At 40.8% G+C, this 19,305-nt stretch overlaps 2 protein-coding genes across 9 annotated transcripts in view; both read left to right on the top strand.

Annotated features, from left to right (window-relative positions):
- TMEM129 (transmembrane protein 129, E3 ubiquitin ligase) overlaps positions 1-215 on the top strand; it is a 20,602-nt gene extending 20,387 nt beyond the window's left edge. Inside the window, exon 5 of the mRNA XM_087736130.1 lies at positions 99-215. The gene's annotated coding sequence lies outside the window, so the exon portion shown is untranslated. The remainder of the gene's footprint in view (positions 1-98) is intronic.
- Positions 1-19,305, top strand: part of LOC104018096 (uncharacterized) — a 21,057-nt gene extending 1,752 nt beyond the window's left edge. The window contains exons 2-16 of one of the 8 annotated variants that reach the window (XM_087736122.1): positions 99-215; positions 2,573-2,677; positions 3,387-3,518; positions 6,017-6,166; positions 6,979-7,116; positions 7,799-7,915; positions 9,474-9,659; positions 10,075-10,188; positions 10,485-10,598; positions 11,347-11,532; positions 12,587-12,740; positions 13,215-13,292; positions 15,671-15,880; positions 18,147-18,270; positions 19,195-19,305. In XM_087736122.1, coding sequence (XP_087592248.1) covers positions 99-215; positions 2,573-2,677; positions 3,387-3,518; positions 6,017-6,166; positions 6,979-7,116; positions 7,799-7,915; positions 9,474-9,659; positions 10,075-10,188; positions 10,485-10,590 — 1,165 coding nt within the window. In that variant the 3' untranslated portion in view covers positions 10,591-10,598; positions 11,347-11,532; positions 12,587-12,740; ... (2 more) ...; positions 18,147-18,270; positions 19,195-19,305. Of the gene's footprint in view, positions 1-98; positions 216-2,572; positions 2,678-3,386; positions 3,519-6,016; positions 6,167-6,978; positions 7,117-7,798; positions 7,916-9,473; positions 9,660-10,074; positions 10,189-10,484; positions 10,599-11,346; positions 11,533-12,586; positions 14,001-15,670; positions 15,881-18,146; positions 18,271-19,194 lie in introns of those variants that run through there. The other 7 variants (XM_087736124.1, XM_087736120.1, XM_087736121.1 and 4 more) reach the window with 7 other exon arrangements.

The raw sequence follows: 19,305 nt of genomic DNA, 5'->3' as shown, positions 1-19,305 counted from the left end.
TAAATGATGATACTCAAGATTGTCCATATTTGTTTTGTATAGGCAATGTTCAGTGACTACCAGTGACTTGACTTCTGATGAAAATTCTTATTTTCTAGTTCTGTGCAACATCCACACTGCTGGCATCAAGAACAGGAATGTAGAAGTTGGAATGATTCAGATTCTTTGGTGTTTGATGAATATCAATGTAGACATTTAGACCAATGGCTGGAGAGGTAAGGAATAAATGTGAAGTTTTAAATCTTCACTTTGCTGCACTGTTTTCTTTAGGAATCCAACAAAACCTTGGATGTGATGAAATTAAATGTTTTCTAATAATACAGTAGCATAAAGTTAGCAAATGATCTCTGCATTATGCGAGTAGACCATTCAGTTTGGCTAATTGAAATACATGCCATAATATTAGCAAGTATTTCATATGAAAGAGAGAAATGGTATATACTGAGGCAGTAGTTTAAGCCCTTTATTGCTGAACTCTTCAATATTAGTATAAAACTCCCGTTGAAGCAATATGCTGTTACTTTTTATGCTTTGCTTACGCATCTGTAAGTGTGGACAAACCATGATGTTTGTCTCTGCACTTGACAGTGCACTCAGTATATTCAGCTGTACTACAGTTTTTAGTAAATACCTTTTTTTTTTTTTTCTTTTTTGTAGTCCAGTACTGAGGACAATTTGAGATGAGATAAAATTTTATAGGTGGGTAGTTCTAGGAGTATTTTGCTTTACTTTTCGATATTGTAGACTAAAGACCTCAGGTGGAAGAAGTGATTGAGATTGGTATCTTAATGTCTGACAGGAAGTATGAAAAGTGGTGAGTGCTTGGGTATGTGCAGAAAACGGAGTAGAATCTAAGTTAGAGGAGACGAAATATTTTACTGAGGGAAGATGAAAACTTTTTTTATATAATTTATATGTCTCTGAGTATTACGTTATATGAAGGCGATTGTCATTTCTGATGGCGTGTTTAATATTGAATCTTTTATCAGTTAATATGAAGTTAATAAATGATAGAATCATAGAATGCTTTGGAATGGAAAGGACCTTTAAAGGTCATCTAGTCCAACCCCCCTACAATGGGCAGGGACATCTACAACTGGATCAGGTTACTCAGAGCCCGGTCCAGCCTGGCCTTGAATGTTTCCAGGGATGGGGCATCTACCGCCCATCTGGGCAACCCCTTCCAGTGTTTCACCACCCTCATTGTAAAACATTTCTTCCTTATATCTAGTCAAAGTCTACCCTCCTTTAGTTTAAAACCATTACCCCTTGTCCTGTTGCAGCAGACTTTGCTAAAAAGTCTGTCCCCATCTTTCATGTAGGTGCCCTTTAAGTATTGAAAGGCTGCAATAAGGTCTCCCCGCAGCCTTCTCTTCTCCAGACTGAACAACCCCAACTCTCTCAGCCTTTCCTCACAGCAGAGGTGCTCCATCCCTCTGATCATTTTTGTGGCCTCCTCTGGACCCTCTCCAACAGGTCCATGTCCTTCCTGTGCTGAGGACCCCAGAGCTGGACACAGTGCTCCAGGTGGAGTAAATGAAGTTAATAAATGAATCTTTTGAAGAGCTTAGAAAAGACCCTGTATTCAGGAGTGTTTTCTATGTCTTATGATGCTATCATAAAAAATATTAACAGTATGTTACGATTGTGAGTCAAACTGCATGTGCTAGTAGCATTTTGTGTTTCTCTTTTGCTGAGTAGATATGTTTCTTCTTAGTGTGGAATCTTTGTGTTGTGTTAAAATGACATTGGCAGCATGGATGGTAATCTCATCTGTCGATGTGAAACCGTTTAGGGAAAGTAAGACTGTAAGCTAAATATACTTCTATACTACTTATGTTAAATGTTGAGGCATCAACATTGAAAGAAGTCAACAGACTGAAAGGAGAATTCAGCGCTTCAGAATATTACAGCATTATAGAGTTTTCATTTATTATATTTTTGAAGTTAATGAGGAACCTGGTGTTTCTTCACTCAGAGAACATCAGTGATCCAACTGATTATTTAAGTAAGAGCTTCCTGACTCCCTTTTTGGCTTTACACAGCAGAGTTTACATTCTTGAAGTGATACGTTGGGATATGATGGTGTCTGACAAAATGTTAGTTCTGCTGATGTGATGGGCATTTTTCTATTTCGTAAGCATCTCCTCTGTCCTTTACAAAGTCCTTAGCTGATGACAGAGCAGTGACTAGGCTGATGATTTTGACCTCAAGTAATTGAATGAATTGTGCTCTTTCATGGAATGGCAGTATTGAGAAGGTCCTCAAATAGCATAGAGAAGCATTTGCATTGGCTGAGCTGGGAGTATTTTAAGAAATGGTCAGGTCTATGTTCTGACATGAAATTCACTTCTTGACTATTTTCTTTCCCTGCAAAGTAAAACTGGTAATTTTACGTCACTGCTGAAGGTGACTTGAGCTGAAATGTTTCAATTTGTTTGACTTTGAACTGAGCAGGGGCATGCCCATGGCGTTACAGTTGTGGAGCTGTTTTTGTCCACTATTGAAGTTTCTGTTCATTAAATACGTTATGAGCAACAAATGTTCATATTGAGTTCTCATTATTTTCCAGCTCTTCAACACCAGAAGATTCGAGGCCTCTTTCTAGTTGCCCTGACTGGGAAGGTAGAATTGAAGAAGGGAAAACAATGAGGCCATCAAATAAAAAAAAGACGAAGTAGGTATTGAATAATCATTAACTACTGTTGCGTTGGTTTTAGCAATAGCTGTCTGATGATCTCTGGCTGCTTTACATGCACAAACAGCCAGGCTGTTTCATATCAAGCCTGAAGGAAGCCTTAAGGAGAGAGTAGCACTGAGAAGTCTTATCTCAAAAGCTCGTTGTATGGTCATTTCAGATTCTCTTCTTTTTCAGCTTAAATTGCATATTCATTACAGCTTTCCATAAGAGAAAATACTGGAATAGTGAAAGGAAAAATGAAAACCAGTCATTGAGACTTGGGGAGAGAAATGGCTATCAGGTCATTCAAGCTAGCCTCCTTTATATTAGCCATCTTCATTTTATTGAGTTTAAGCTTTTTCATGTTTATGTTAGGAGGTTGTTACACATGTATGCAATAATCGTGTATCATTTGATTTCCTTGTTGTAAACTAGCTGTAAGCTTCTAGTAAGGCAGCTTTAGCACTAGTATGCTCAGGTATGGGTTTACTTTTTAAAAACCTGAGCAATTGCATGAACTTGCAAAACCTGGTCTTTTGTCGTAATGATTAATTTGGTTAGCACAGCTTTCACTTCTGTAAACTGGTGGAGTTGTGCTTGCTGTCTATCAGAATAAGCATACATGCAGTTCTAGAGTATGTGTTTATATAACTTGTTGTAAAGCATTAAGGTTCTTCTCAACTTAATTCTAATTTTTATTTTTAAGTTCTGTTTCAAGTGATTCTGCTAATCCAGCTGAAAGGGAAACAGATGAAGCGGTTCTGAGGAGAAGACAAAAACAGATCAATTTTGGAAAGAATACCCTTGCATATGACAGATATATTAAAGAAGTTCCAAAGTAAGTTGCACTATGTTGCACATTTCCAAACAAACTCTTATTTGTTCCTAGTGTGTGTGTAGGTCAGCACACAGCTGTAGTTATCTTAAAATTATATGAACAGTAAAGTAAGTGAAGAAAACTTTAGTCAACGAGACACCAGGTATTTTCTGCATACGAGCAAATTTAGTTAGGGAAAACTTAAAGCTTAAATGTTCCCTTCGTGCATTGCTGTTGCTAGTAGCAAGCATAGTTTAAATAAATTCTGTATTAATCAGCTCCCTGTGGCACTTCTGGTGACTGTCGCTAGGGCTAGGCCATTGTGAAGTTAATTACCAGGAAATGACAGCTTTGAATGAGGACTGAATAAAGCCTTGCATTTAAGTATTGCTAAGGGAAAACAGTCTTCGATGATTCATCAGTAACTAACAAACAAAAACCTGGAATTCTTGCTTTCTCTGTCATTCCACTTTGGGCTTTAGAGTCTGTGAATTGTGGCACTTAAATCAAGATTTCTTAGCCAGCCCCCTCTGCTTACTGCAGAGCTATTGAGATTCAGAAGCTAGACTGTACTAATGTGTGGATGCGCATCTGTGTTCTTGTCTTTTTGTTTTGAGGGTTCTTTTTTAGAGGTGTTTTTCTCAATATGGTTTGCTACTTATAGTTGCTAGCTTTCTGTGGATTCTACCTGTAAGAGTGTTGTGAAAATTGCCAGCCAAGTGCAGTGGACACTGCAAGCTTGTTGCTGAGCAAAACTTTAAAGATTAGACTAGATGACTAAAAATCAACAACAGGTATCGTAAATGATTGGAGATATCACACAATATCACGATTACATCTTCGGTAACACTTTTTCCTTCAGAGTCTTGGATTGCTTTGTGAATTGTAATTTTTTTTGTCACTTTGTCATCAGTGGTGTGACTGTGGTGGTCTTACGGTGATGCCTGGCACTTGCATAGCTGTGCTGTGATCAGTTAAATCCTAGGTGGAGAATAGGAAGGGGTGAGAACAATGTTCAGAAAAAACATGGGATAAACTTAAAAAATAAAAAAAGTGTTCTGGGTGGCGTTTTAACAGGACAGTTTATAATACTGTTCCTTAGCAGGGATCTGTTTATCTTACAAAAAGTGTTATGGCTAAGTACATTGATCTGTGAAGCGGGTAGGGGAAACCACTGGCAACCAAGGTACTTTTTGTAATTTAAAACATTATTGTAATATGCTTTTTTCCACCCCCAGGCTTAAAACTGACTCCAGTATGGTAGGACTATAAACAGGAGTATTTTGTACTGAAGATACAGTTTGAGTGAGCTCTCCAGTAATCTGTGGTGGGCAGGATCTGGGTTTGGGATACCATCTGGGAAGTAGCACTTCCAGCCATTGGGTGATCCCAGACAGCATTGTTATAGCGTCTGCCCAGTGTAGATACAGTGGAAAGGCACATATATCACTGACATTTTACCCAGAGAGCGTGGGTACTTTGTTTTCTCTACTCCTAAAGGACAAGCGCTGTTTAGAATTATAGCAATCCCCATTGTAATAATGCATGGACAGCGGTGGAATAAAAGTTCACTGAAGATACTTGTGGGTTGACCCCTGCCAGTACGCACACAGCTACTTGCTCCCTCCCTCTCCCCAGTAGGTTGGGGAAAGAATAGGAAGAGCAAAAGTGGGAAAACTGATGGATTGAGATAAGGGTGGTTTAGTAGGTGAAGGAAAGAAAGGGGTGGGGGGAAAGCAAGTGATGCAAATGCAATCACTGTCTACCTCCCACAAGCAGAGTGATGCCCCAACAGTCTCTGAGCAGTGGCCACTTTGGAAGACACCTCCCCTTCTTCCTCTGCCCCAGTTTTTATTACTGAGCATGACATTATATGGTGTGGAATATCTCTTTGGGTCATTCGAGTCAGCTGTCCCAGCGGTTTCCCCTCTCAACTTCTTGTTCACCCTCAACTTAGTGGCTGCAGGAAGGGGCAGGGCAGAGTGGGGAAAAAGAGAAGGCCTTGAAGATGTGCAAGCACTGTTCAGTGATAGCCAAAAATTAATGTTATCAGCACTGTTTTAGCCATAAAATCCAAAGCACAGCACTACAGGGACTGCTATGAAGGAAGTTAACTCCATCCCAGTCAGATTCAGCGCAATACTAAATACAAAGAAACCGCACCTGACTCGGGAAAACCGAGATAGAAGTAACTGGAGGCTAGGATACTGTTGAAGGGGTATGAGTTATGCTGCTTCTGTTCCATATTTGTCCATAGGCAGTAGGGATCTGCTTTTGGCAGCTGTCAGAGTGCTGGACTGGATGAACCTCTGGTCTGACTCAGCATGTTATTGTTAGTTGTTGCTTGTGTGGTCTGTTTTTGTCAATGTTTTAGAATACACCCATTGCAGTTAAGTGTTTAAAAATAGGAAATTTTTATTTATTAGGCTACTGACGCTTGCGTGATCTGATGGACTGAGGATTTTTTTTTAAGAATGAAAATCACGTCCTGAAATATAAATGTTGCTGTGTATTTACAGGAATCAGCGAATACCAGGAGTTCATCCTAGAACTCCCAACAAATTTAAGAAGTACAGCCGTAGATCCTGGGACCAGCAGATCAGGCTGTGGAAGATAGCACTGCATGCCTGGGATCCGCCCACTGAAGAAACCTGGGATCTGCAGCCAGTGTGTGTATGGGTGAATTAAGTCGGCACCTGTCTCTTGTTTCACGGGAGGACTCTGTATTTCCCGTACAGCATTCCTAATTGGGAGCAAGAGATCAGGTTCAGAAATGGGAGTCTCCGTGAATGCCTTGTTTTCCTTTTGAATTCTGTTAGTCTTCAAGATACTCCCATTATTTAGTCTAAATTCATCTCCAATAAGGCACTTTGGGGAGGAAGGCTTTTGATCTGTCTACAGTAGGACACTCCCTTCCCCTGTGCGTTTACACTGGTCAGCACAAGGTAAAATTATTTTTCTAGAAAGGGAAGGTCATAAGCAGAAATTCAGTGATTACTGTTACTTGACCTTGATAACCTTTCCACCTTTCCTTTTTCTGATGTCAGTGGAACCACCTCGCTCCTGCAATAACAATACGTTAAGAGGATTTGAGAAGTGTAAGAAGATTAGAGATAGATTTCTGTGCTCTCTGCAGGAGAGTGGCAACTGTGTTCGAGGTGGAATATTTTTTATCTTTTCAGAACTTTGAATTTCTGTAACAAGGCTAGCTCCGCTAACTGACACCACCTAATACTTTACAAGGTTGGGACTAGCAAATTGGAAGAAAAAGAGTGGAAATCTATTAGCTCCATAACAGCTTTGTGTAGTTTTAGCTGTGTTGTTATTGACCCATGGTGGAAGTTGCAGTTGTTTGCACCATTTGGATGTCACATGAGATGAACTGTTAATTATTACTGCAGCTTAACTGTCTTCTGCTTGGAGTGGTAAGCTAGATGGGTAGTATTTTAAATCCTTTTTTTTTTTTCTTTTCTGTTTTTAGTAGTACAGAACCCTCGGGCAGTTCCCAGGAATGGTTCTGCAAAGATCAGGATGTTTCTGGCTCCCTTGTATTAGATGAAAAGCAGAAGAGAAACGAGTGTGAAGATGAGTGCAGTCAGACTGACTACACACCGGAGAGGTACGAGATAAAACTGTTGTGGTTAACTTACTGAAATAATTCAACACATATTGACGCTGTCATTTTTTTTTTTAGGAAATGTTTAGTAAGGGAAGGCAGTTAATGCTCAGATTCGAAGTTTGGCACTTTTGCTGTTGAATGTAATCCATCACTGGTACAGACCACTGAATGTTGAAAAGTTACCAGCATTACAGAATTGCATGATTAACAGCAGAAAAAGGCAGTGTTTTTTCAGCTTCCCTGTTTATACAGTGGAGTACTGAGGTTTCCATAACCACTGTTGGCAAGTGCTGAAACCAGGATACCTTTCTCAGAAGCAAGAGTGACAATCCATAGTTGTTAGGCCTGTCTGCAGAACAGCAGGGAGGCTAACAGTGAAGCACCTCATGCACTTCCCTCTTTACTGAGATACCTTGATCTGGGGGCACGTGTGTGGAGCTGAAAATGGTTCTGCTTCCAGGCTTCTGGTGCGATTGTGACTGGGTTCACTTTCCAAAAATACAATGGAGTGATTACCAAAATTTGAGCCATTTTCTCTGTGTTCCTCTGTTGTGACTGAAGAATCATACTGCAAAAAAAGTCTTCCTGTGTAGCATGTGCCATTATTTTGCAGAACTCTGATAAGCATTTAAACAGAGATGAAAAATGTTGTGTGTGTGAAATCTGTGTCTTATTTTTGTAGTTCCTGTTCTCCCGATTCTTCTCCAGTATGGAAACGCAGAAAAAGAAACCATTCTGGCTCCTCTGTGGTTTCAAAGAGCAAAAACCATTATGTGCATATGTACCACACGCTGGAAAGGTATGAAATGATTCTTCATATGGAGATGCATTGATAATAATGAACCGACTTTTGGAATATGACTGGTATTTATCCCTCCATTTGTTAATAGCTTTAATTTTATCTAAATGTGTGTGCAATTTAATGAGGAAAGGAAATCATGCCAGAGTAGTTGTGTTGTATGATAGCAAATATTTACTGTGGTCCACTGCAAAGGTGAAGAAGCTTCAGTGTCAGAAGACACAACAGGTTATTTTTTGTGTGTAGATTCAGTTTTGGGCCCCTCGCTACAAGAAGGACCTCGAGGTGCTGGAGCGTGTCCAGAGAAGGGCAAGGAAGTTGATGAAGGGTCTGGAGCACAAGTCTTATGAGGAGCAGCTGAGGGAGCTGGGGTTGTTTAGTCTGGAGAAGAGGAGGCTGAGGGGAGACCTTATCGCTCTCTACAACTACCTGAAAGGAGGTTGTAGCGAGGTGGGGGTCGGTCTCTTCTCCCTAGTAACAGGCGATAGGATGAGAGGAAACAGCCTCAGGCTGTGCCAGGGGAAGTTTAGGTTGGATATTAGGAAAAAATTCTTCCCTGAAAGGGCAGTCAGGCCCTGGCACAGGCTGCCCAGGGAAGTGGTTGAGTCCCCATCCCTGGAAGTATTTAAAAGATGGGTAGATGTGGTGCTTGAGGACATGGTTTAGTGGTGGACTTGGCAGTGCTAGGTTAATGGTTGGACTCGATCTTAAGGGTCTTTTCCAACCTTAACGGTTCTATGATTTAGGCAACACTAATGTGTTGTTCTTGATTTCTCATGGAACCTGGTTTCTGCTTCAGAGGTTGTAATTCTGAGATTGTTATGTTTCTGTCGTAGTTATTTGCATACTTCTTACATGCACTGCATTCTGCTTTTTGGCATACAGAGTGTGTACAAGTTGATGAATGTTACGGTAAAGGAATGGAGCCCAGTGTGCAGTCATAAGTCTGTCAACAAATACTGAACCTTGCTGCCTGTTTTATTGTTGCCATGTTACGTTTGCTGCAGGTGTCACAGAGAATATGTGTTCATGAAAGGATGTGAAAGAAGCTTTGTGTATTTTAATTAAGCTTTTTCCTGCTGTATGAAAGATGGTATGGAAGAAAATGCTTGTTGGATCAACAAGGAATTGGTCACCCGGTCTGGGACAGGGTGAAGTTAATGTTCAAAAATGGATAACAGCAGGGTAGAGTTTTTCAGGCTAACACCTTCTTCATTCTAAGTTGTTCAGGATTTAAACTACTCCTCTAGCGATTGGTTTTAATCATATTTCCTTTTTTCTTCCTTCCTAGCTTTAGGGGTTGGACTAGATGAATCTTTAAAGGTCCCTTCCAACCCAAACCATTCTGTGATTCTGTAGCTGCTGCATAAGCAGTCTTCCTATAAATGAGAAATGATAGGCTATGTAGAGGAGAGCATGGTTTAACTCTGTATAGAGTTTTGTCAGAACCACAAGAAAACTGGAACAATGATTTAAGTTTTTGGGGGTTTAGTAGACTTTTCACAGTAACCTTAGTAAAAATGTTTATACAGGTATGATTTTTTTTCTCTCTACTTAGCCCCCTTATCTTCAGAAGAATTAAGAGGAACTGTGATACAAAGGTCCATGGTTTCAGACCTTTTCACTTTCTTTCTAGTCTTACTGAATCAGGACATCAGGAGGCTTTTTCAAAGTGCTCAGAGTGGGAAGCCTTTGGTGAAAATGATGAAGTAATGACAGTACAAGATGGTATAGAAATAATGAGGTAAATACCATAATGATTGTGATGTTCTGTTTATTGCTTGTGCTGTGAAGGTGTTCTTGGGTTTTATTATCTTCCTTTTCCTTCACTGTTGAATATAATGTGATTTTTTTTTTTTTTTCTTCCTCCTTGCAACGTGTGGTTGTTCTTTGTGTTCCTTGAGTTTACTTGGCTTTTCCCAGTCTGATTCTCCGGCTATTGCTTTCTGCTGCTTCTGCTATTAAGTAATGCTGGAAGATGCTGAGCCCCTTTCACCCTCTTTGTCTTATGGAAAGTGATGGCATTTTACAGAATGGGTCCCCATGGTTGTTACTAGCCTCTCGCTTGCTAAGCCTAGGAGCTGAAAGCTGCTTCTCTGTCTCCTGAGAGATTAAGTTGTTTTGGAGCTGACAACAATTAGTTATTTGTTTTTATGCAGTGACCCAGTTCCAGCCAGTTGTTCTTCAGGATGGAACAGTCAGAAACAGAAAAAAACCAACTTCTTTCTGCCTGACAGCAAAACTTGCAGAGATACAGACTGCAGGCTGGAGAGGTATAAAATGCAGCTCATTTATCAGGGACTTTTTTTTGTGTATTAAGTTAGAAGCGTAGTTGCCTTGTTGCTGCATTTCAATCCAAGCTTTTATTATAAACGTGGATTTTTATTTTTTTTTACTATTCTTCTTAAGGATGTGTTGGCCAATATTTATATGTTGCGTGGTAAAATTCTGTCCTTGTGTTCTCATGCTATAGTCTGTATTAGAGTAAATAGCAGGTTGTAGCTGTATTTAGTAGAAAAAGGTTACCATAATAAAGGCACTTAGTCTTTGGGCATTTTTTTATTTGTAGGCTTAAACTTTGTAGCAGTCTATTGGAAGGACATCAGTCAGAATACCCTGAAAGGGGATGGGGAAGTGCAAGTGCTGAGGATAGAATAATGAGGAAAAAAATTTGAATATCAAGGTGAGTTCATACTGACTACTTATTTTACTTACGCTGTTTCAGTAGCCCATATGCAGTATTGTTCTACAGAACCAACTGTTCAGTTCAAGCAGATCAGTTTCTCTTTTTATTCCTTTATTACTATTTTATCCCATCCTTTTGTATTTAATGCAGCACCTTAATTAAAAGATCTCATACTTCAGACTTAGTAAATTGAAATGTTTACCCATTCAGCCAGAAAACATATGTTTTATCACCCAAATGAAAAGTGCCAGGTTTTTAATTATTTCAGTAGCAGCATTTCTGCCTCTTAATATTTTTGTGATGAAGACACAACTTTGCAATTGCAGCAGTAGCTTTCAATGAAAAGTTTTGCTTGGACTTTAGATTCCTGTGGTGCATTAGTAGGATGGGTAGTATCTTGAGTCAAACAGCTGTTATTAGCAGATAGTCTTTTATGTAATTTGTTTGTCTTTGGTCTACATTTAATGCAGGCTCTGAAATATTATGGACTAGGATATAAATGTCTGTTTAACAGTGATCTTAAAATATTTTTCATGAAGAATATGGCATGCAATTAGTTTGACAGTACTTAGGATTTCAATTTTAGCAGTATGAGGAAAAGGCAGGTAGAACCTTTAAAAATTGTGCTAATGGTGTTTTTCTATTGACTTTATTGATTTTTTTAATTTAAAATCTTTGAGCATGAATAAGACTTAATATGGATTCACTTTTCTAAAGTGCTAATTCAATATTTGAAAATATCCAGTCTCTCTTTGTATATAGAAGTATCGAAGAAGGACGACTTTCTCCTGTGACAGAAAATGATTTGAAGAATAGGGATATAGTCTGAGATCATCCTTGGAAAACTGGTGCAGTCGCACAGTATCTGCACTGAAAGAGGAAGAGATTTACAGTCAGCATATGTGCAATCAACATAAGGTGAAGTGTGCAGGTAAAAGAAGCATGCCTCTGTACATCACACTTAAGAGAGCCTTTCTCATTATACTGGCTCAGTACTGGGGCCAGTTCTGTTTAGTATCTTTATCAATGATCTGGATGAGGGGATCGAGTGCACCCTCAGTAAGTTCGCAGATGACACCAAGTTGGGTGGGGGTGTCGATCTGCTGGAGGGTAGGAAGGCCCTACAGAGGGACCTGGACAGGCTGGATGGATGAGCCAGGGCCAACTGTGTGAGGTTCAACAAGGCTCAGTGCCAGGTCCTGCCCTTGCGTCACAACAACCCCATGCAATGCTACAGGCTTGGGGAGGAGTGGCTGGAGAGCTGCCTGGCAGAAAAGGACCTGGGGGTGTTGGCTGACAGCTGCCTGAACATGAGCCAGCAGTGTGCCCAGGTGGCCAAGAAGGCCAAGAGCATCCTGGCTTGCATCAGAAATAGTGTGGCCAGCAGGACCAGGGAAGTGATCGTCCCCCTGTGCTTGGCACTGGTGAGGCCGCACCTCGAGTCCTGTGTTCAGTTTTGGGCCCCTCACTACAAGAAGGACCTCGAGGTGCTGGAGTGTGTCCAAAGACGGGCAATGGAGCTGGTGAAGGGTCTGGAGCACAAGTCTTATGAGGAGCAGTTGAGGGAACTGGGGTTGTTTAGTTTGGAGAAGAGGAGGCTGAGGGGAGACCTTATCGCTCTCTACAACTACCTGAAAGGAGGTTGTAGCGAGGTGGCGGTCGGTCTCTTCTCCCACGTAACAAGGGATAGGATGAGAGGAAACGGCCTCAAGCTGTGCCAGGGGAGGTTTAGGTTGGATATTAGGAAAAACTGCTTCACCGAAAGGGTAGTCAGGCCCTGGCACGGACTGCCCAGGGAGGTGGTTGAGTCCCCATCCCTGGAGGTATTTAAAAGATGGATAGACGTGGTGCTCAAGGACATGGTTTAGTGGTGGGCTTGGCAGTGATAGTTTAACGGTTGGACTCATATTTATATATATCGTATTTATATTGTATTTATATATATATCATATTTATAAAATGCTGTTATCTACCTTTTTGTTTAGGTTTCTCCAGATCTTTAAGGATAGATTGTTTTCTGCAAGCTCTGCCTCGAGTGTAAAACTCCAGATTTCATTAAGTCTGTGCTACAATGATGATGGATGCTCCTTAAAGCTTTTGCGAGAATGTTTCTGCTTTACCTACGTTGACAGATGCCATGTACGTTGTATTGTAAAGGCTACTCGTGTTGATGGATACTGCTGTTGCCATTTGGAGATCGTGCTACTTAGAGTGCACTAATGTTATGCTGGTGAATTGGTCCAATATTGAGTCAGACTGAAGAATGCCACCCCTTAAACCAAGGAGTTAAACCTTGTTTCCTCTACTGGACCAGAATTGTACGTCCAATCAGAAGAACTGCTTCAAAATAATGTAGATAATTCCAACCTTTCTCCACTTGTTAAAGACAAACTGTTCTTAGCTTGTGAATAGCGTGATCATTCATTTGGCTTATTTACCGTTCTCCGAGATAAGACGTATTAAGCTAGCACTTGCCTAAGCCTAGTGAGAGAAGAGAAAGGAAAGGTAGATGGTTTATCAAAATCAGCTCCCTCTCTTTAGGCGGCTGAGCGACTCTTTGAACAGCAACACAGCCTAAATACCTGGTTTTTACTTTTATGATGTATGTTGCAGCCTGACCTGAAGAGCCAGTCTGCTGTTGAGAGTATAAGAGGATGAGTTCAGTGCCTGCTGTTCCTACAGGAATTGGAGGTGAGCAGCAGTATTTGCAGGTTTGGAGCTGCTCTTGGGCCTGGAGTGTCCAGGCTAAGGGTTGTCACAGTGTTGAGATAAGCTCTCCTTTGTTTTACTCTCTAGCACTGTGCTCAGAAGGTCAAACTGAGGGCTGAGGCTACAGTGGAGTTTAGACCAGATTCATGTGCCAGTTACAAGATAGTTTTGTTGGGTTTTTTATTATTACAGTCCTTGTGACATTTTATGTAGCACATACTACTGGATACAAATGTCTGTTAGAGCTGGGAATAGTCTCTTTGTAGTAGCTCAGTTTGGCTCTTCGCAAGGCCACTGCGGAGCCGTGGCAGTGCTAGGGACGGCACACAGCAGCCTTGCTGCAGGGCTGGCAGTGTACCCAAGGACCAAAAGCCTGTTGTGTTACTGAAGTGGAAGCAGGCTGCTTCCCCAGAAACTACGCCCAGTCCCTTCAAAACGTTATTTCCAGGCATGGGGTTGGGTAGCGTCACAGCACAAGGGTGGCTCAGTCACACACCGCAGAGCATGGAGTGTGTGCATACAAGGAACACTTCTGTATGGGGCTTTTTTAAGAAGTAATATTTAGAACCTTGTTGTTCCAGTGTGCATGCTTCCATGTGATTTATGATGACTGTAAATAAGGGAATGTGTTACATTTTTGGCATTTTGTCTTTATGCAGAAGAATTAAAGACTTTAACTTTAAAAATCCCCATTAGTCTGCTCTTGCTGTTATGTTGTCAGAGTTCCATTATAAAAGGAATATGTGCGTTCAGTAGTCCTTTTTTGTTGTTTGTTTTACGGTGCTTTTTTATTTTGAGGGGGTTTTTTAGCCTTTGCTAAACAGAGGAAGGAGGACTTTGGAGAGTAAATCAAACTCTTGTAGGGGGTTTACAGTACAACTTGGGTTGTGTCCAACTTCTCAGTTTGTATTTTGACATCTTGTCACGAACTTGTATTTAGTGCATTATAACCTAGTGGAAGGGAGCAGCTGAAGCCCCAGCACCCAATCTGCCATGAGAAAGGTGTCCTCCTGGAGAGGATGGAGCTGTTAGGTGAGAGTAATAGGCTGTCATGAAATACTTCAGCTCAGCTGTCAGAGCCCTTAAGCTTTTGCCGATGATGGACGGGCCTGCAGTGGATTTATGGACACAAATCCATAGGACTGGTAATTCCGTTGTCCTTAAAAGATCTTGTATCTTCAACTGAGAAATACTTAGACTAGAAATAGAATAACGAATTTGCCTGCGGCTGTTAAATTTTGGGCAGTTTTTTTCCCTAATCCAGGTTCTGTGTGCTTGGACAAGCTATGCTGGCACAAGGAAAGGAATGATACTGAGCAGATGAGGTTTGAGGTCTGCTGAAGTTATTTCATGCAATGCTGCTGCTGGATGTAGAACCATTGTAACGTCTTCTAATTAGTAACAGTACCCTCATCAGTCTAAACAGAGCAGTTAAAAGTGGAATGCAATCCATCCATTCACTTGTTTATCTAGCCAAGGCTATTTGCAGTAAGACTTTACAACTGAGGTAAGCAAAGCTGAAGTCTGGCACTCCACCCCCAGTTTGTATTTGGTAGCCTTCCATTAATTTTACCTATTTTAGTTAAATCCAGTTTGCATAAATCTGTGCTCAGTTCGTAATTAAGCCAAAATAAACTTTGAACTTCACCAGCCACGTTTACATTTCTTCCAAGAAGTGACATGTATCTTCTGTTGGCATGCTTCCACTGGGAGAATCTCCCTACAGCTGGTACATTATCTGTGCTTGTTTAAACAGTCCTTCACTAGCAGTTCTGAAATGCCATTGGTTATGTGTGCTCTGTTTTGGTTTTAAAACTGCTCCTTTGAGGTCACAGTGATGAGGATATCTCCTCCTCCCCTTAAAATTCCCACTGTGGTGTGAAAGTGTTTTTCTGAGGTATTTTCTTTACTGACAAGGACAGAAAGATGCAAGGCAGCTGTAACCCCTAAGCTGTGTTACAGCAGATAGTTCTGATTGATAAACTGAATTTAATTTGTACGTAGTGCTATGCTAAAAGTACCACGTGGCTTCCAGGCTGGAGCTGCCCTCTGCCTGGCTTGCTTGGATGCGTTCAGGTAAACATGCCGTTCAAGTAATCTTATCTCAGAGCAAGGCTGGAGGAGATGGAGTTTGTTTGTACGTGTTTTGAACCCAAGCATGTCCTTGGTTCAGAAACACAGTTCTGTCTTCCATAGCAGTGTGTGGGAAAGGAGAGGTGCTAGCATAGCAAACTTTCTTGCAGGAGCATGGGTGTTTATGCAGATGCCACACAGAAGGTGTGTGAATTTGTACTATTATGGTAAGGCCAGGCAAAGGGAAAGGAACTGCCAAGGTATCCCTTACATTGTACTGTTTTCAGATCTTAGCGTTTGACTGAGCACAGAGCCAGCTCGACTGTTATCACCCAGAGGCAGGCATTTTGGAGACATCCTACAACAGAGATCTCTGAAGAGAAAAGTACAGGACCTGTGTACAACCTTCGAGGAAAAACCCAGGAGTCAGTGGAAAGTGAACACAGTTCTCCCTTACCTCTTCTCAGAGTACTACTGCTTTCAGCCAGGAGCACTAGGTATGTAGACATTCCACCCAAAAAGCACTATTAAACAGCTAAAACACCATTTCCAAATACGTACTTAGCAGGAGTCTTTGAGATGCATGCATATAATGAGAATGCAGATGCAATTTGTAGAAGTGAAACATTTTAATTCAGTGCATTCTCAAATGGGAAAAAAGTGTAAAAACATTGAAAAGTCAAGCAAAATAATGCAAGAAAAATCAATAGGAAGTTAGCCAGCTGCTTAGATTTCAAACTGTTTAATTTCTAAAAGCCATTGCAAATTATTGTCTGAAGACTCCTGGTCTGGCTTGGTGCAGTTCCCAAGGCAGGCTGGCAAGGAGCAGTCTTCTTTCCACTTCTGAAGCTGTTAGTTTTGCTGGGAAGTTAGTGTGAGTGTCTGTGTGTATTCATCCATCTGTCTGGCACAGCTTTGCCAAAAAAAAAAAAATCAAGTCATTGAATGGTGTTTGTGCCTTTTTGGAAAAAATAGCGTGCATTTCTCCTGCTTTTAACAAGACAATGTGCAGTAAGCTCTGTTAATTCACCATGAAGAGGATCTTCAACACATCTGAGGAATCCTGAGTTTCACTGAGCAGGTGCTTCCTCTTGGCCTTCAAGACCACATATATAATACTGCAGCGATCTCCGATAGAAGAAAATTCAGCAGTTTTTACTGTGCTGATCTGGGTCCCTTATCTGACTTTACCTTCTTACCCTTGCTTTTATGCCCAGAGTTAAAAGCAGCTGTAGATACTGTGCTGTATGGTTTTGCGCAGCCTTGAAGAATGCCCCTTTTTATATCTGCAAACTGAAAAAGGGGTAAGAAGGGCTGCCTGGTTATTTACCAGACTTCAGCTGGGATGTTCCTGTAGGCCATTCTGTTCAACCATCCAAAAAAGGTTAATCAGGAAACAGGAAGAAACAAATGTGTTCCTGGAAACTACTCAAGATTTGAGTTTAGAGACCTGGAGTTAATGGGAGCATGTGGTGAAGAGGCAGAAAGACTAAGATATGGATTGCATATGGCAGGTGCTGTTCCTCTGATGTCTTAATTACTTTAAGTAATACGGATCCAAAGCAACATACTTGTTTCAGCTGCAATTATGCTGTTTGGACAATTCCTTCTTCCTAGCAGATGAAGGTACTGCCACCCCCTCCCTGTGCCTGGTGACTGTGTCCTTTCCACTCAACTGGTGGACAGCAAGAGCTCCAATTCTATGTAAATGATGACTGGAAACACAAGTCAGAGTAGCAGGCGTCTTTCATTTCTGTAAATAATTACATGAGACAGTTGTAGCTTGTGAAACCATGCTTCATTTCTACAGTAGAGATGCAAATTCTCCCTCTCAACATACACTTCAACCTTGCTACGCATGAAGTATCTTCATAAAAAAGACCCAACAAACACCACCTGTCAATATGTACTCAGAAAGCCTGTCCAAAAAACATTGCTGGGCCTTGGTAGTTGCTTTTGTGTTAAGCTGCTCAAAATAAAAAAAGAAAAAAAAACTACTTCTGTTTGCTACTTCTGCCATCCATCAAACACATGCCATTGCTGATCTTGCAAGTGTTACTCAAGTACAGCCTGTCATAGTAACGAATATTAGGTTCACTGCACTCAGGTTCACTGGAAGACATGTTTATGCTCTTTAATCTGTCAAATACCTGCTCCGGGGCTGCTTTGCACCTGCTAAGCTGACGGTGAAATTTTCTCTTACTGCTGTGTGAGTGTCTGGTTGTTGAATGAGCCAAAGAGCAGAGATTCGTGAGAACTGCAGTGGTTGTTGCAACCTTACTAAATAAATATGCAGGTTAAAGGGGGAAAAAAAAAAAAATCTCATTGCAGCTTTTGAAATAGTCTCATATCCGTAAATATCATTAGAAGTATTTTGGACTAAGGCCACATCTGCACTTGAAACCTTTACTGGTGAAACCTGCAGGATTTTTGTATTGTACTCAGAGCTCAGTAACTTACTGATGTCTGACTCCATGCAGTTACCTTGTATGAGCTAGATTAGGTACGAACGTGTAACTGCGTTTCTGTCAAGTAACCACAGCCAAGGTTTGCTGGCTTTCTGCTGCCTGTGAGAGAAAGATGAGGCTGATCGAGTAAAAATGTAGACTGACACGCAAACCATACATGATCCAGAAGAAAGCTTGCTAAAACTAAGCTTAAAATCCTGTTTTTGGTATTCTGATACCATGATTATAATTCTGCTCTGTTTTTTTGAACTTTTATTATCATAGCTATTGTACAGTGCTAATTTTTTTTTTTAAGAGGAGGCAATGAAGATACTGATAGTGGAAAGAAGTTAATTATATGCTGCAGGCAGTAACCAAATGCCAGTAATGAAGAGGCCAGCTGGGCCAGTGCAACAGATGATTCAGTTCATGATACACAGGTGAGATGTGGCTAGAAGAAACTGCTTGCTTAGGATTAATGCAAAATTGTGCCAGCTTCTATGGCAGGCGAGAGCTACTGCGGCCATAGGTGACAAAAGCTCTTGCAAAGCTTGTCGTTCTTGAGAACTTACCTTTTGACAGCAGAAAATTTATGACCAGAAGGTATAGGATGAATGAGTATTACCGAAGTGTGCTGGGAAGAAATGGATTCAATGAAGTAGGCTAGGGGTCTTGTTAGAGGAAAAAAGGATGAATATCCTGACTGGGCTTTCTCCTCTCACGTGTTGCTCCTGTGAACTGAAGCAGAAGGAGGCACTTTTTTGTCATTTTTAAGGTTTCAGTTGAGGCATCATGATGGATTTTTTGTAGTGTACTGAAAACAGACCATCTCCTGTAAAGCTGAATCAGAATATGCAAAGGCTGCATCTGAACAAGCAGAAATATAACACATAATTACACACTTCCAGGGGTAACTGCATACCTTGGAAACTGAATTCAAACAAAGCAAAAGTTTACTCTGAGAACAGTGTTATTTCCTTTGTCTTATATCTTATCAATGTCAATAAATTTTATTAAATTAAGAATATTATAGCTCTCTGATTGTTTTAACCTTAATCTGACAACAGTTGATATGTTTGCTGGCCTGAGAAGTGAGAAAAATGCCTCTTGAAAAAAGGAAGAAAACTAATTTTGTTCTACAATGGGAGAAACATCCCATTCTCATTGCTACCGTATCACATTTTGCATACCAAACCTGCAGAAATCTGAAGGTTATATTACATTCCAAAAATATTCTAATGCCTTTTTAAATATGAATTCTTGCTTGCTTTTTGGGGATAAAATCACTTTACCTAGAAGTAACTTTGCCGTTGTTTTTCTACCTTTACCCCCCGTGCCTTTGTTACCGCGATCGCTACCTCCAGTGTCCGAGAAGAAGCACCAAGGCCAGAAGAAGAAAACGCTGCCCGCTTTGCGTGCATCCCTCTCTGAAGTGTCCCACCAGCCTTCAGTCCACGAGCGCTGCAAAGGTATTT

Source organism: Nipponia nippon, unplaced genomic scaffold (assembly GCF_047370975.1).
Source record: "Nipponia nippon isolate SJK-2023a ecotype South Korea unplaced genomic scaffold, ASM4737097v1 scaffold_6, whole genome shotgun sequence".
Lineage (NCBI taxonomy): Eukaryota > Metazoa > Chordata > Aves > Pelecaniformes > Threskiornithidae > Nipponia > Nipponia nippon.
Note: the sequence above shows the minus strand (reverse complement) of the source record. Positions and strands in the feature narration are given on the sequence as shown.